At 43.3% G+C, this 17,271-nt stretch overlaps 2 protein-coding genes across 6 annotated transcripts in view; one reads left to right on the forward strand and one right to left on the reverse strand.

Moving 5' to 3' along the window:
• Window positions 1-491, reverse strand: part of Dclre1c (DNA cross-link repair 1C) — a 36,088-nt gene extending 35,597 nt beyond the window's left edge. For 4 of the 5 annotated variants that reach the window (XM_076939477.1, XM_076939479.1, XM_076939476.1 and 1 more), the window contains exon 1: window positions 297-491. In XM_076939477.1, the coding sequence (XP_076795592.1) occupies window positions 297-405 (109 nt within the window). In that variant the 5' untranslated portion in view covers window positions 406-491. The remainder of the gene's footprint in view (window positions 1-296) is intronic. The other variant, XM_076939478.1, reaches the window with a different exon arrangement.
• Window positions 492-6,158: 5,667 nt separating this feature from the next.
• On the forward strand, window positions 6,159-16,799 carry Meig1 (meiosis/spermiogenesis associated 1). The gene is made up of 3 exons (XM_034510947.3): window positions 6,159-6,420; window positions 14,468-14,634; window positions 16,565-16,799. Exons 2-3 carry the CDS (start codon window positions 14,497-14,499, stop codon window positions 16,691-16,693), a joined length of 267 nt encoding a protein of 88 aa, XP_034366838.1. The 5' UTR covers window positions 6,159-6,420; window positions 14,468-14,496; the 3' UTR covers window positions 16,694-16,799.
• Window positions 16,800-17,271: the final 472 nt, after the last annotated feature.

Genomic DNA, 17,271 nt, shown 5'->3' on the forward strand with positions numbered 1-17,271 from the left:
GGGCACGAGCTAAGCCTTACCAAACAGATACTCTCCGCTGGGAGAGCAATCAGCACTTCAAACAGGTCTGCCTCACCACAGCGCCCAGGGTCAGACTACAACCGGAGCTGGGGTTACAGAGGTGGTACAGGCCTGGAGCTCAATCAAGCCAGAGGTTAAGCTCCAGCTGGGACTAGGAGTGCTACCCAGTGCCTCGCGGAGTCCAGCCTGCTCTCCCCTAACCAGGCACCGACCTCTGCCATTCCCTCTTCAGACCATAGCGCCCCTGAAGTAGGTAGCAAGAGGGGCTCACTCACCCTTGTGGCAGTGCGAAAGGAAGTAGGCACGGGCTTTCAGGTTCTCCCTGTCGAAGCGGTCAATGGAGATGGTTGGATACTCCGCCATCTGTCCCTGGAAAGAGCTCATTGCGTCCGGGAAGACTAGACCCGAAGCCCACCTCGGAAACAGAAGTACATACCGACCCGGGGCGCCACTTCCGGGAACCTGCGCACCGCCTCCCCATAGGCCAGCCGAGCTCAGCTACATCCAATCAAAGGAACCTTGCGGTAGGGGACGGAGCCAAGGAGCATCCAATCCTGACCCAGCCTCCCAAGTCCCTCTGTTTAAAAAGCTGCACCAGCTGTGCGCAGTTTGTAGATAACACTGACTGGTCATAGAGAGTCACTTTCCTGCCAGAAAGCAAGAAAGAATACGGAAAGTGTTTGTTGCACAGATGCAGATCTACCCGCATCTATGGAGAAACCAAGGCAAGAAATGGCACAGTGCTGGGTACGGAGGCCAGGAAGCTTCCCTTTTCTTAGCCTTGCATTCATTTCCTCAGATCTATGGAAGATCGAGTTTGTTTGTTTGTTTGCTTGCTTGCTTGCTTTGCTGTTTTGTTTTTTTTTGTTTGGTTTTTTTTTTTTTTTTTTTTTTTTGGTTTGGTTTGGTTTGGTTTTCGTCCTTTCCCAGTTTGTATTTTATAGGGTAACCACGAGGATTGGATGAGTCACTCCCTTGACTCTTGGATAATAGATCCCATTGGTAGTCGTTCCCTCTTCTGTACATAAGCTAACTATATTTTGAAGGCTACAATTCAGACATAGATTCTTGGGGGGCGGGGGGAGAGTAAAGATCCAGTTGATCTGCTGGCCTCCAGGAATCATTGGAACTGCATTTTTGGGAAGTCAGAAGGATGTATAAAGAGACAGAAGGAAAGGATGGGGGGGAGTATGGCAAAGTGTGTAGTAATTGTATTGAGATCCACCAAAGACTTTGCCAGTGCCATTTATTGTCTCCTTCCTGGCAAGTTCTCCTCAGACACGCGACACTGTTGATCAACTGGAACCTCCAAATCCCGCTATGCAGAACACTGTGGCGAGCCTTAGGGAGGTGGACAGGAAAACTGAAAAGAGCACCATCTGCAAAAACTGATCCATCGACTGGTTTCAGTACTGTGGAGAGGTTAGAATGATGCAGACCCAGAGGCTAGTTATCGTATCCTGAGCTAGCTCTAGCCATTGGGAATAGCCATTCTTTGTCCATCTCTGTTGGAACTAACATTTTGTGACTAACAGATGAAAACCTTTTGGAATCTACTAGTTTAGAAGACCACTATTTTCCCCCAACCTGAAAGCTAAGAATGTCACCAGATAGCATCTTGGCCCTATAGAAAAGCTCCCTCATTTTTGCTGTATCCGCCTCTCTGATGTACACTATATTTTAAGTGTGACTTGACTTACGACTTTCTTGTATAAAACTGTGAAACTCTTTCCATGTTGGAACATGGAATGTAGGATGATCCAAATCTGTCTCCCAGCCCCAAGGTTATTTAAAATGGCCCCAGAATAAACTCCTTTTCCCTTTTAAGATGAGGTTCTCTGTCCACAGTCGTCACACAACTAACTCTGCTGTGTCATCTGAGTTCGGCACATTTGAAAAACCACAAAAATGAAGAATATGGCAAAGAATATTTTCACAGAGAAAGAGGTGACCACGAATGATGCCAGGAACAAGCTCTGAGCAGAGGGGTCGGAATGCCATGGTCAGAGAACATCTGGTTATTCTTGCAGTCACAATACCTGGTTCTATTCACGTTCAGATTTTCATGAAGAAGAAGCAGGGAAGTAGGGGAAGTGCTCTAGACATACGTACCAACGTCGCTATTCTACTGCAGTAGCACCGGGAAAGCCTTGGGTGTGTAGAAGATGGTCTTCCCTAGGCTACGGGAGGACAATTGCTGTGGCTGGGTTGTCTATACAGGACAATAAATTCTGCACTGAGTTTGGTCGTCTACAGAATTTCTCAGAAGTTGGAGCTCCTTGAGAGGCAAGGCAAACTAAGATTCATAGTCTTACTTGTTCACATTTTTTTTCTCTTTACAATGTATACAGTAGGCAACAATTGTGTGTAGCCAACCAGCAGCCATGGGAGAACTGGGTTTGCCTGAAAGCGGGGCTGGAAATGAAAAAAGGTAGGGGAGCAAGAGAAGAATGAAGCCAAGACAAAGTTCTGATCAAGGCTCCAAGTTTAGTGTTCAGCTCTGCATTTATAAAGGGGAAACCCACAAAACCCATGCCCTGCTCCAGCTGGCGCATGTTGTAGAGCAAGGACAGCACAGGCAGCCAAAACAGCCAAGTTCTTACGGGAACCTGCAACTGCAGCCGAGGCAGATGTCTCTGTCCAGGTGGATAAGAGCTGTCCTGGCAAACGTTCAAGGTCTGCTTAGCCTGCTCAAGGCTGGGAAGGCCACAGTTGTGAGAATCAGGTTAGCAATGTAAGCAACACGCACACTTACATTCTTATGACTGAACCTTTTCCATTCAAGACCCTTTTCCTTTGAGAAGTTCTACACAACACTGGACACATAGAATATAAAACAGGCGTGCAAATCAAAAATTTGCTGACAATAAGCCCTAAAGAGATCTATTTGAAAACAAGTCTTTGGTATACATATATTTAAAAAGCAAATCTGTCTACTAATGGATGGGCGGGCCTGTTTCTTTTTGCAGAGAGAATTAAATCTTGAAATTATTTGGTGCTTCCGGATGCAGAATAACTTTAGCATTTTTTTTAGAGTTGATCGATATAATTTTATAATCATCTGTGCTGAGACTTGCACAAATAAGACAACAAACAAAATGGCAGATGGATATTTACAACCATTTCAGAAATGGTTGAAAATTCTGTTCTATTTCCAACAAATTTGATTTTTTGTTTGTTTGTTTGTTCTGTGGTTTTTTTTTTTTTTGTTTTTTTTTTTTTTTTTTTTTTTTTTTGACATATGGTTTCCCTATGTAGCCATGGCTATCTTGGGCTTTGCTCTGCAGACCAGGCTGGCCTCAAACTCAGAGATCTGCCTGCCTCTGCCTCCTGAGTGCTGGGCTCAAAAGCATGCAGCACTATGCCCAGTAATTTGATTTTTTTTTTTTTTAATAAAGCTCAAATCAGCATCTCAAAGAACAGCTTTGGAAATTAAACATTCCAACACAATACAATTCATCCATTGTTGTAATAATTATTTTAAAAAGCGGCCGCCAGTTAAGCCAACTGGCTAAGCTGCAGTGGCTCTGCCTAGCTCAGGCGCCATGTTGCGTGGCCAGAAGCCACATGTGCATCACAGCTAGAAACGGCCACCCAGAAACACCAGCCCAGACCATCCCACCATCCACGTGGGCCTGGTAGAAAAATGAGACTCTAATGCTTAAAAATTAATCAAAGGTTTATATACTTGGTAATGATCAATAACAAAATGCCCTTACAATCAGAGGTGTAACCCAATACCCAACCTAGATGTACCAACTACCTTTGACTGCTACAGACAATCGAACATCACCCTCCATGTCTCCCTCTCTTGTTCTCCGTCTCACCTTAGCTCCTCCTCTCCTTCTCCTCCTCCCTTTACTCCTCTTCCTCTCCTTACTCCTCCCACCTTAGCTCCTCCTACAATCCATATATTAATTTTAACACTTACATGCTAAAGAATAATGGTAGGAAAATATTAAAAAGTCTTGGCTTTCCATAATCAAGCCATTGTTTCTATGTAAGAAAGAAATGTATGTACAGAAAAAAATGATGAAGTTCTTGAATGTGAGGTACCTCGAGCAGTGTTCGTCAGAGTTGTATGCCATGACAACATGTGTAATGCAGAGTGTGTATTTTATGTTTAGAAATGAGCCTGGCAGGTGTGGTAGCCCAGCCCTTTGATCCCAGCACTAGGGAGGCAGAGGCATGTAGATCTCTGTGAGTTCAAAGCCAGGCTGGTCCACATAGCAAGATCCATGCCAACCAGAGCTACATAGAAAGACCCATCTCAAAAAAAAACCAGCATACACTAAAACAGAGACTTCTGTGAACTGTGCTGTTTGACAAAGACATACACTGGTACAATCTCCTCTGACTAATCATGTGTTTGTTTTTGAGTTCATTTTTGGCCATTGTGGGTTCAGAAATCTTTTACTCTTCTTACAAACTAAGGCAGGGAGAGAAGTCATGGAGGGTCAAAGTGAATTGTTGGGGTGTCTGGGGAGAGTGGGAAGGAGAGGCAGGTGTGGCTGTAATCAAAGGACATTGTGTAGACGGCTTGGTAGTTAACACTTCGTGCTGCTCTGACAGAGAGACCAATTTCAGTTTCATCACTTACATCGGGTGGCTCAAAAGTCACCTGTCATTCTAGTCCCAGGGGATCCAAACCCCCTGGCCTCTATAAGCATCTGTACACTGGTGCACATAGCCACTGCGCACGCACACACACACACACACACACACGACTTTTTTAAAAGGTACATTGTTTACATGCATGAAGTCTGTATATGGGATACTACTGAGGTTTCAGGTAAGAAACCAAAGAAGCCCAGTGCCATACTCTAGGAAATCTGATGGTCAAAACTAATTTATTTGTTCAACAAATAGTCATCCACTATCTATTATGTTACAGCTCCTGGGCTGAACACTAAGGCTTAGTGTAAAGCAATCAAAAAAAAAAAAAACCAAAAACAAAACAACAACAACAACAAAAAACCCTTGTTCACTGAATGCCTATCTAGTAAAATTGTCACCAGCACTTGGGTAGTTCCAGATGCTGTCTGAAGTGTTCTGTGTTTGGTGTTTCTGTCTCAAAGCAACCCTAGCAGACAGGCTCTTATTGTTCAGTTGTTATATTGTTATGTAAATCGCACAAGGTCAGGTGTTCTCAGTAAGCAGAGTCCAGACTTAAATTCAAAGCCACTAAGTTCTGAAGCGCCTCCCTCATAGCTACCTTGTCTTTCCTGCTCCTAGTTTCAGAGTGGCAGCAGTAGTGAGATGGTGAAATATATTTCCCCACTCTAAGCACCGCATTCACATTTACTGCATGCTAGGAGCTGTTTGGTTAGGTATGGCTGGAGCAAAGTGACCCAGGATTACAGAGGAAGTCAACAAACCTGTAACACTACATGGCCTTGTAAACCTCTGAAGCTTTTGTTGTTTGTTTGTTCGGTGTCTTTTCTCTCTCTTTCTTTCTTTCTTTCTTTCTTTCTTTCTTTCTTTCTTTCTTTCTTTCTTTCTTTCCCCTGTGGATAAAATGGAAACCTATTGCAGTTATAGATCCATCTTTTTTTAACTTAAAAAAAAAACCCTCTTTAGTATTTAATGACTCCTTTAACTAGAACTCTGCAGAAATTAATCTGTAAAAAAAATATGGCTTGTGTTTAACAACTGCCTTTTAAAAAAAATCCCTGCATTGTTAACTACTGGTTCTGGGGTTTCTCAGTGCCTGGCGTTGCCCTTTTCCCGCGATTTATTAGACAATCATCATGGCTCTCGACTCAAAACACTGATTTTGAGTCACTTTTCATCGAAATAGGTGATATTAGCTATCAGTTTAAATACTGATGGGAAAATAAGCCTATAGATGGTACGTTTTCGTTTAGTGATTGCCAGACACCGTGATGGACGGATTCCTTGAATCCAAATATACTATCTTATCTTCTACCAGGATCCAGATTCTGTAGGATCTCTATTCTCTCAAACGCTTCCAAATAACAGTGAACAGCAGCGAACAGCGCCCACCCGGGGCCTCCCTCTGCTGAGAACTCAGACTCCTTTGCCCAGACTAGCCCTTGTGCACGCGCACAAAGACCCAGAAGCGGGGGGCGGGGCCGGAGGAAACTGGGCTAGGCTCGCTCAAGTGGGCTGTCCGAGCAGCGTCGCTGCGTTGCTAGGAGACGCGCGGGTTGCACTGGCCGCAACAGTTGGCCTCTGGCTGTTTCAGCCCAAGATCCCGAGTAGAGAACACGAGCACCGCTGCACCCTCCTGCGAGGCCGGCTGAACGAGGGTAACCGCGGATAGCGGGAGCCGGACCTGAGCGGATGCGCAGCGAGGACCCGGGCCCTGACCGCCGTGCCCCTGGCTCGGCCCCGCCCCGGGAGCGCAGGCCCCGCCCCTTCCGCCCGGCCACCCTGGTACCTGGGTTTTTTCTCTTTCTTTTAGGGCGGGTCTTCACTTGGTCCTTCCTACATCGTAGGATCCGCTGCCTTGCAAAATTTTCCCGCCTCCCCAAGTTGGCTAGTGTATAACCTTATGATGCCAGGGTTCAGAGGACTGTCTCTAGTTCAGCTTCTTCTGGGCAGATTATACCTTAACAGACATCGTGATTTATGGCAAAAAGAAAGTGGCTTCTGGCAGGCAGCACGCTAGCTTTGAGACCCCTCTTACAGGGTGGCTTTACACAAACGCAGACTGGTGCACCTGGACGGTGGACAAATCAGAAGGGAGTGCTTGGGAGGGGGGCATTTTCGTCTTTAAAATGAACAGCTGATCTGAGGACTGTGTTCAGAAAACGATGTTCGGACTCAATGAGAACTGCGTTCAGAATACAGTCCCTGTATATTCATTGTCTCGACCAAGGTTTACATGTAGTTTAAAGGGGTCCTGCCACCTGCTAGGAGCACAAATAATGATATAAGGTGAGGAGATGGGGGTTGGAAGATTGTGCAAGTTATGCATGTAATTACGGGGTTACAAGGCAAAAGCTTCAGCGACAGCATGCTCGACTCAGCCACCCATCCCAAATACACCAATTAAGGAGACACACAACAGGAAAAGTAGAGAAAGATGTAATTAACATATTACACTAGCGAGGGTAATACAGGGAAAAGGTTCTGGGATCCAAGGTTTGTATTTGGGGTGCTGATATAAACTTTAGGGTTAAGTAGAGGAAGAAATTAAACAGGGCACAAAAGGTGTGCATAACGGTCTCGTTTAAGTTGTGAGCCCAGGTTGTAGTGTCCCTCACCCCTGTGGTATCAACTCTGATGCTGCAAGGCACCTGGTGGAAATCCAAGATTTCTTAAATTCTTGGCCGCTATGTGTCTTCAGCTTTGAAGGGTGGTGAGATAGTTTAAATAGACAGACTGTGATTGGATGGTTAACATCCCCGTGCAGCTAGGCATTCTTCTGACCCAAAGTAAAAGAGTCAGACACAAAACCAAGACAAAAGAACTAGGCTTCAGCCTCCTTGTGGGCCCGAACGAAGAGTTTCTGTGTTGTGTTTTTGTAGCAGTGTCTGAATGGCTGTTTGAAGGAGGAGAGCTCGAAGTAGCTGGCTACATCATAGGTGACTACTGTTACGTTAGAGCTTAATGTCAGGGACTTAAGATTAGTGGGACTTTTTTTTTTTTTCAGCACACACATAACCCTTAATAGTGCTTAATGAAATTCAGTTTCTAAAAAGTAGCCATTCAAGCACCGTCACTTCCTGTTCATAGTGGTACATATGTGTGTATTATAGAAATTACGTGTGTTTTATTATATAATTTTGTTTACTATGCATATACTATGCATAGGTTTTTTTTTATCTGAGCAAAACTAGAAAACTGATTTACAGAGCCTTACAAAAACAGAAAGAAATATATAATTGTCATTTAGTGTCTTAATTTAAAGAGTAAAAATCAAGGAAAAAGTTACGCCTTTCACAAAAGATGAAGAATTCTTTTTTTTTTCTGGCAAAAGTTAAATATTAAAGAATCAATATTTTTATACTGTTTAGATCTTATGCCATTAAGGTTAGTCTTTTTGCAGTTATGAATTTTAAAACAATTTTGTGCTACTTCAAAATTCACCCATTCATTATAAAAGGCAATAGCATAAAATGAATTTTAAAAAATGCTTCACTAAAAAATTTGAGGGAATAGCCATTTAAAAGAAACATCAGGCCTGAACATTAGCCAGCGAAGAAGACAACTAAATAATGTCCTCCATTTTATTGGCATACATTGATATCAGCATCCCAGAAAACCAGGTGTGACTCAAACATCTGAAATCCCAGCTCTGGGGGATGAAGCCAGGAGGATCCGAAGTTCAAGTTCATCCACAGGGAGTTCAGGACCACGTTTAAACAATGTGAGACCCAATGTAAACAATGTGTCAAAATCTGTACACAAATCTCCTGCCTGGAATTTTACAAATCACTTTCTAGCATAATACTACCCACAGGTAAGTCTCTCACTGTTCACTGTAGGCACTAGTTTCTCACCCTTCCTGTATTTGTGCAGCCAGTCCAGACTATTAGCTTCAAATTCAGCTACACTAATCAACCCAAAAGCAGCAATGAGCAATTCTTATCAAAAAGGAGTTCCAGCAGCATTGGCACAGTTGGATTTGCCCGTGGCTTCCTGCTTCGTTTCCAGGGGAGCCTCTGTCCTGAAGACTCTGGAACTCTGTACACATTAGCTCCCTCCATTTGCTACAACTTTAGGAGTTGGTGTAGCAGACGATACCAATGCTGACATCATCTGCACAGGCTCGTCGGTTGTGACTCTCTTACTCATCTGTAACCTGCCAATGGAATGTTTTGAAGGAGTTCCAGAAGATTCCACTGAGCTGAAAAAAAAAAAAAAGTGCTAAAAAAATACCTTGGTGGAGACTCAAAACCACTTCTTGAAGTGTCGAGTATGGTAGGATGTACACCAGCCATGCTAAACTCCCTCAGTGCCCAGACCACCCAACACAGACATTGCTCTATGGACCAATATAGTACCATAGGCTAGCCCAGGACCATCTTATGCTCATCTCTCAGCCTCCAGTGCTTCAGCCTATTATCTTCCCAAGGCTTCATCTGAAATGATGGTGATACATTTTTATCATTTGGGCTTCTTCAACAAGATACGCTTCTGTCCCAGCATTTTAGGTATCTCGTCAATAACTCTGCCAACAATTTCTGCAGTTTTAACAGTTTTAAGGGTGTTTGGCTTTGGTTCAGTTCCTGGGTCCCATCCCGACTTTCACTGACTTATGCAGATCTATCTGTGAGACCTGGGATTAGAAGACCTTAAAGAAGGGGCAGACTACAGTCTAATGCCGTAGACAACTTCAGTTCCAGTGTACCTTTATACATGCATGTACTAAAGAAAGCAGTGATTCAAGAAGGTCGTTTGAGTTCAGAAAAAACGTGATCAGAAAATTGTGTAAACAAACACCAGTAAGCACGTGAGTTTATGTAAATAAACAGAGTAGCTCTTTCCCAGAACGTTCTCAGGACAGAGCAATTTATACTCAATTGCCTGGCAGTGCTATTGATTGTATCTGGGAAGGCATGAAAGCATGGCAGAAGGCCATACCTAGGTACATGGAGGACAGCAACTCAGCATAGGTTTTCACCAGATTGGGATAGCTATGTACTGACCCCCCAGTAAGTTGTCTTAGAAATTGAATGCAAATGTTTGTCACTTCAGGAGGCACAAATAAACATGTCTTATAAATTGGATGCAAGCATTTAAGGCATGAAATCACATCCGAGAACAGTCCAGGGAACAAAAATGCACCTGAAGTATAAAAGGCTCTCTGTTTTATTTATTTATTTTTTCCTGGAGCCTCTCTCACAGTTCCCACAAGCCATGGTTCACCAGGTGACATTCTTTTGAATGTGCCCTAACATCCTCCTCCTTTTCTCATTTTTAAAAAACAGTATAGGATGTTTATATGTGTGTGTGTTAAATGTGTGATATATACATATGCGCGCACACACACATATATGTATGCTTACATTTTTTAAAGCTAGCGTGGTAGATAACGTTGATCGTTTTCAGGCATTTATTCTTGTTTGGAGCCATTGACATCATAAGAGCAGTATGGGAAGTACGTTAGGTGCAAAGAGCACCGTGCTTGGCGCATTGCTGCCGGGAACAAGGATCTGTGCCCTGGCAGTGTGAGCAATCTCCTCGGTTAACTTTTGTTCTGAAATTCCAGGCCACTGCCTAGAAAATGTCTGAAGGATGTCATCCTGGTACCCGGCAGTCTAGTTCTTTACACCCTAATGGGATAGAATAAGGGCTGCATGGAGGGCTGAGCATCCTGAAAATGCCGGCAAGCTCGAGCAATAGACCCAAAGGGCACAATTTTTAAAATTAGAGTAAATATGGTAATAGCAAGGACATCCAGGGGAGTGTCCCTGGATACTGAACTGTGCAGTTTCATCTGTGTTTACTCCTTGGCCAAATAAGCTGCTTCTGGATATAGATGCATATCTTTGAGGTAAATTTCATAACCAAAGAACACTGTAGTCTTAGCTCTAGTGGTTTCTTCAGCCTTCTCCCGATGTCTGCATCTGTATAGTTTATAGGGTTTGGCTCACGCGCTCACAAGCCCACTAGATTTTGGGTTGTTCCACATGTTTTTTTGTTTTGTTTTGTTTTTCTTTTTTCCTGTCCACTTTTTTCTTTTCTTTTCTTTTTTGTTTGTTTCCATCGGTTTAATGTCCACCAGTTCTTCTGACTTCCCTTTAGTCATGGATGAAGTACTCCAAAAGGCTCAGCCCTCTGCTTCCTCCTCCTGTTTGGCTTCTGTCCCACATCCATCTGACAGGCCACAAAGTCTCTCTGAGGCACTTCATGCTCAGTAAGGACAGTGTCTTTTATGAGTTTCCCTGCAGTCCTCCCAACAGTAATCAGTAAGTAAACCACTGCATTTTTAAAATGCTGAGTTACTAGAAGAATTAGTAATGACACTATATTTTCCCATAATCACAGAAGCATTTAAACAAGGAATAGTATGCTCTCTTTTTTCCCCTCTTTTTTAGTTTGTCTATTCAAACCATAGCTGACAAACAGGACTGAGCGGGCTTCGAACAGGCAGAGATAGAGAGAGCACAGAGGGCCCGCGCCCTCTGCGGGCGGCCGCCTTAGTGGCTGCGCCACCGGTTCGCTAGCTAATAGTCTTCTAAATAACACCATCCGATAGTTTTTCTTCAAAGTTGGATCCAGGGGTTGAGAGTCCATGGCTGTTAAGTACCTAGGGGTGACCCCAGATGACTGAATCCTCAGGATCTCCAGCACAGGTAGCTTCAGGGAACTTCAGTTCACAGACTCACTTCATTTTTGGTTCTTATTGTTTTTAATAACTAGAAAGAATAGAATTTGCATCATAGCATAGTCACCGCAGGTATTAAATCTACTTTTTCCGTTATGGTGAGATTCACATTAAACCTTCAAATGTCTGCCAGTGTCTTTAAGGTGGGTGGGTACTCCTACTGAGAAAAAAAACGGTAATTTCCTTTAACTTCAACTGAAGGTAGCTGTCTCCCACCTGTATATAACACGTGGCATTTTTATATGCATAGTTAACGCAATTGCTTAACCTCAAAGCGACACAGCGCCCCTGGCATGATGCTTAGGAAAATATTTTTGAATGATATGAGCAAGTCAAAGTATTTTGTTATACATCAAGCAGCTAAGTCTAGAGCAAGCATAATGGGGAAGCGAAAGCAAGCCCGGTGCCACTGCCCTGAGGAAAAGACACTTTATCTGCAGAGGCACAGAAGCCACCCAGCCACTAACTCCATCGAAAGACATGACTAATTTTGAGTATTTTAAAAGGTTTTATTATGTTAAAATTATTTTTAATGAAGTATTCATGAGTGTCTAAGAGTGGCAGGTACAATTGTGTGCAGGGCCCAAGGGGCCAGTAGAGGGCAGTGGTGATCTCCTGGAGCTAGACATAAGGTGGTTCTGAGCACTTGCCAGGTGAAGAGAAAGGAACTCCATCTTCTGCAAGGACCATTAAAAACTTGTTACCACGGAGCCATCTCTCTAGCCTCTTGACTGGTTGTGTTTTGTTTTGTGTTTGAGACAAAGGATCTTGCTATGTAGCTCTGGCTGTCCTTGATGGAACTCCCTATGTAGAGCAGCTGGCCTTGAACTCACAAAGATTTGTTTCTGTCCCCCAAATGCTGGGATTAAATGTGCACACCACTACGCCCAGTTTGAATGTATTTTTAATATAGTAACTCCACACTTTTCCCCCTCGTGATTCCTCGTGTCCTGTTTTCTATCTATCTATGGAACTCATCCCCGGCCCCCGTAAGAGCGTTAACTAGGCTCGGCTACATATGTCTAACTCACTTGTTTGTCATAGCTAGCGGATAGGGACTCGAGGGGCTTCACAGTGAAATGAGGGGAATTACAAAACAAGAAACTGCCTTGTTGTTTTGTCAGGCTTTCCAAAAATCCTTACAATACCAGAACAATAAAATCAATAAAATACATGAGCCTGAATCTAGAACAACTGAGAGGCAAAAGTTTAAAACTCACATGCTAACAAAACCTTCATTTGGAATTATACACCTCTAGTAATTTCATTTGAATTAATTTAAATCTGAAATTAAGGCAAACAAAGATTGGAATATGATATCCAAATAGAATGTAAACAGCCTTCTTTTTAGGATGTAATAGCATAAGCAACGTAACAAAAGCCTAGAGGGTATAGGAGGAGCCCAGGCAAAATTGTCTTTCCTAGGCCAGCCCATTAATACTTGTGTGTGACTGATACTCGGAGCTAAGCCAAGGGCTTGGCCTCCTGACCCTCTCCCTCTCTTTCACTAACTGTAAGAAGTGACTTGTTGGCTACATTTTGCACAATGAGGAAATATTCAAGGAAATTCAGCAAGTCTGTATTTTTTTTCCTTTTCCTAATTTTCCCTCAGCAAAAATAAATTTAATGCATTTGTAAAGGCATTTATAAAGGCTTATTGAATATGTTCATACACTCCTGATTCATCATGTTTGGGATAATGTTCACCCAGTGGCAAGGAGGGATATTTCTAATTGATGTAAGGATGATTTTATCTTTTCTATCATTGCATTTTAATGTATCTCTTGGCATCTTTTTTTGAAAAAATTAACCTAATGAGAATTTGTCACAGTGATTGAAAAATACATAAATTCCCTTCTGGGAACTTCTTTATGAAGTGACAAACTTCTTTATGTTGTAGACGAAAGAAACAGGTTTAATAGAATGGATTCAAGGAATGATGGGGGAAATCCTGGGTACTTTATGTCAACTATTTTTTGTAACAAAGTAAGTATGTGAGAAAAACAAATACAAGAAAATATCTTTGAAAAGCTAACTGTGGTGCTGAGCATGTAACTCAATGGTAGAATATTTGCCTAACACTCAAAAGGTCTCAAGTTCAATCCCAGTAACCGAGGTGAAAACTCAGCAATCGAAGTTTGGTAAGAGGATAATTAAGGTGATCTGGACTTGGATAGCTGAGTGTCCTAGACCAACAGTAACCACCTGGGTCATTTACAATCAGTGATCTAACCCAACAGTCAAGCAGCTACTGTGTGGGATGTGTGCAATTGTCTTCCCACTTTGGTCACCAGAGGACGTGTGACACTGTGACCCAAGAAAATAGGTTATGGTGTCTTCAGAAACCTAGAAATAGATGGTGTCTCAGGAACAAGAAAGGGAACTGAAAGAGAAGAAGACTGTCTACTCTTTTAATTTGTAAGCAGCCAGGGATGACCTTATCCAGAATCCTTCTGCCTTGACCTCACAAATCCATCACCACACCTTGATGAGAATGATTGTCGTCGTCTTCTTCTTCTTCTTCTTCTTCTTCTTCTTCTTCTTCTTCTTCTTCTTCTTCTTCTTCTTCTTCTTCTTCTTTTTTCTTCTCCTTCTCCTCCTCCTTCTCCTCCTCCTTCTCCTCCTCCTCCTCCTCTTCCTTCTCCTCCTTCTCCTCCTCCTTCTCCTCTTCTCCTCCTTCTCCTCCTTCTCCTTCTCCTCCTCCTTTTCCTTTTTCTCCTTCTTCCTCTTCCTCCTCTTCCTCCTCCTCCTCCTCTTCTTCTTTTTAAGAAGGAATAAGGAGGTGGGAGAAAGTGAGACTATAAATCAATGGAATAGTGGTGGAATATTTTGACAATATATTGAGCAGATAGAAATGACAATAGGCTTTCATAAACGTGAGAACACTACTAAATAACTCCAAATGCAATTTTATTTGGTGATGAAATTAATTATTCTCTGTGTATCTTCCAGATGTATCAGTTTGTTTCCCCCAAATAACAGTATTGGAAATGAATGTTTAAAAGGTGAAATGTTCACTCTGAAATTCTCTCTCTGTGTGTCTCTTTGTCTCTGTCTCTTTCTCTCATCATTTTTGTTCATTCTAAAGGTCTTGAAAACTGTAACCATCATGTTACTTATTAATATTGTTCTAACTTCTTTCAGAAATAATTGCTAATAAGGCCTCTGTAGCCATGGCTACTTCTGACGTGAAACCAAAATCAATAAGTCGTGCCAAGAAATGGTCAGAGGAAATAGAAAATCTGTACAGATTTCAACAAGCAGGATATCGGGATGAAATTGAATATAAACAAGTGAAACAAGTCACCATGGTAAACTTCACTACTCTTTATAATATAAGCTGATACACCCCTTTGTTTCGATAAATGTTTTGCTTTTGATTAAATTCTATTTAATTTATTTAAAGATTAAATTCTATTTAATCTTTTCTCTTTTTTTGTTTTTCACACTCCAGATTTTATCCCCTCCTGGTCCACCCTCTGACTATTCCATATCCCATACTTCCTTCTCCCCACCCCACAGTCTCCACCAGGATGTTCTGCTCTCCACCCTCAACCCCACCTCCCACCAGCCCTCCCCACTCCCTGGGGCCTCCAGTCTCTTGAGGGTTAGGTGCATCTTCGCTGACTGAACCCAGACCTAGAAGTCCTCTGCTGTATATGTGTTGGGGGCCTCATATCAGCTGTATATACTGCCTGGTTGGTGGTCCAATGTCTGAGAGATCTAGGGGGTCCAGGATAGTTGAGACTGCTGGTCCTCCTACAGGGTTGCCTTCCTCCTCAGCTTTTTCCAGCTTTTCCCAAACTAAACCACAGGGGTCAGCAGCTTCTGTCCTTTGGTTGGGTGTACATATCTGCGTCTGACTCTTTGAGCTGCTTGTTCGGTCTTCTGGAGGGCAGTCATGATAGGTCTCGTTCTGTGAGCACTCTGTAGCCTCAGTAATAGTGTCAGGCCTTGGGGCCTCCCCTTGAGCTGGATCCCTCTTTGGGCCTGTCCCTGGACCTTTCTCCTCAGGCTTTTCTTCATTTTTTGTCCCTGCAATTCTTTCAGACAGGAAAAATTATGGGTCAGAATTTTTGACTGTGAGATGGCAACCCCATCCCTCACTTGATGCCAAGTGCTACACACACACACACACTGGGGCTGGGGATGTGGCTTGATTAGTAGAATGCTTGCCTAGCATGCACAAAGCTGCCATGCCCTGGATTCTGTTTCCACACCACATAAACTGGGCATGCCAGTATATATGTCTATAATCCCCAGGAAGAGGCAAGAAGATCAGAAGTTCATGAGCATCCTTGAGCAGTGTAGCACAGACATCAAAGTACATGAAACATTGTCTGAAACAAACCCACACAACAAACCCACCACACATCAACCTGGTCAAGAAAGCATAACACTGACACTGGAGAGAAAGTAAATAGAACATGCAAATCACGGCACATGGTCGATCAAACACATCAGAGAAGCAGAGCAAAGAATAGCGGGGAGAAGAAAGGGGTTGTTCAGGACTGTATTTATGGTTTCCAGTGTCCATCAAAACTTGGGCTCAGTGTTGAGCTTGAAGCTTGGGTGGAAGTCCATGGCTGCCTCTTCCAGTCGAGCACCTTGCTTCAGCCCAGTGATGCTCAGCCTTCCTGACGCTGCCACCCTTTGACAAAGTTCCTTATGCTGCGATGACCCCAAGCATAAAATACTCTTCACTGCTACTTCATGACTTTAGTTTTGTTGTTGTGAATTGTGTTATTAAATATCAATATTTGGGATATCTGACATATGACCCCTGTGAAAGGGGTCTTGATCCACAGGTGGAAAACCCCTGATTTAGTCCCTGCCTCTGAAGCCTATGATCGACATAGCTGTTTGAGCAGGGGCCCTGGACTCGCTCCCAGGGTCCCCTTGGGGTTTTCATCTTAGAAATTACAGGGTTTGGGATGACTTAGAATCATAAGAACAATACATTTTGGTTTACTTGGCACATGTCTTCAGTCTTGGCCACAGCGTAGACACTAAAACCGTGAAACTGGACTCTAAAGAGAAACGCTTAATTCAGTGTGAGCTCTCCGGAATAAGGTTGGAAACTGAGGTTTGCGTTACATGTGTACTCCATGCTCCAAGAGCGCAAGGTCTTTAAAACTTAATCGCGGACTTTAATTTTTGATGCAAGTTGTTTGACGGTGAAACATGAAGTAAAATCACGCTGGCGTGGAATTCACTCGTCCTCTCCTCCTTCCGGTGCAGGTAGACCGTTGGCCAGAGACAGGATACGTGAAGAAACTGCAGCGGAGGGACAATACTTTCTACTACTACAACAAACAGAGAGAGTGCGAGGACAAGGAGGTCCACAAAGTGAAGATTTACGCCTACTGACCTGTTCGTTTCTTCGGCTTGGCAATGCTACTTTAAGAATTGGTTGCTTACATTCTTCCATCATGTAAATGTCATTTTACAAAACAATTCACAATTCTGTCTTCAATTCATGGTGTCTTACACAGCGTAAACACTGCGAAACCTGGAATTGGCCAGTTATCCTGTCCAGTTCTGAAACTCAGTTGCGGAGAACCTTAGAATCCGGCCCTCCCCCTCCCCCTCCTGCCGAGCACTTCAGTGGCTCCCGTGGGAAATCAGTGGGTTAGAAGCCTCCGGGGAATTATGCTGTGTATTTCCTTAGCGCACGTCAGTGCTCCAGGCAGAGTCCCTTCCTAGCATGCCTCTGCCGACAATAGTACTTGTATTTTTTGGCCTGGTGGTTTTGGTTTTGCCTCTCAGGTCCTTTGCCTCTTGCTGGGCATACTGGAAATACAAAGAATGATGTGCACCCTGGAGGAGCCCTCCACAAATGTAGAAAACATGCATGACACTGTATATATGTATATATGTATGTATGTATGGATGGATGGGATTAGTCCTCAGAACCACAAGAGGACAGACAGGACCTCCACCTTACA

Source organism: Arvicanthis niloticus, chromosome 8 (assembly GCF_011762505.2).
Source record: "Arvicanthis niloticus isolate mArvNil1 chromosome 8, mArvNil1.pat.X, whole genome shotgun sequence".
Classification (NCBI taxonomy): Eukaryota; Metazoa; Chordata; class Mammalia; order Rodentia; family Muridae; genus Arvicanthis; species Arvicanthis niloticus.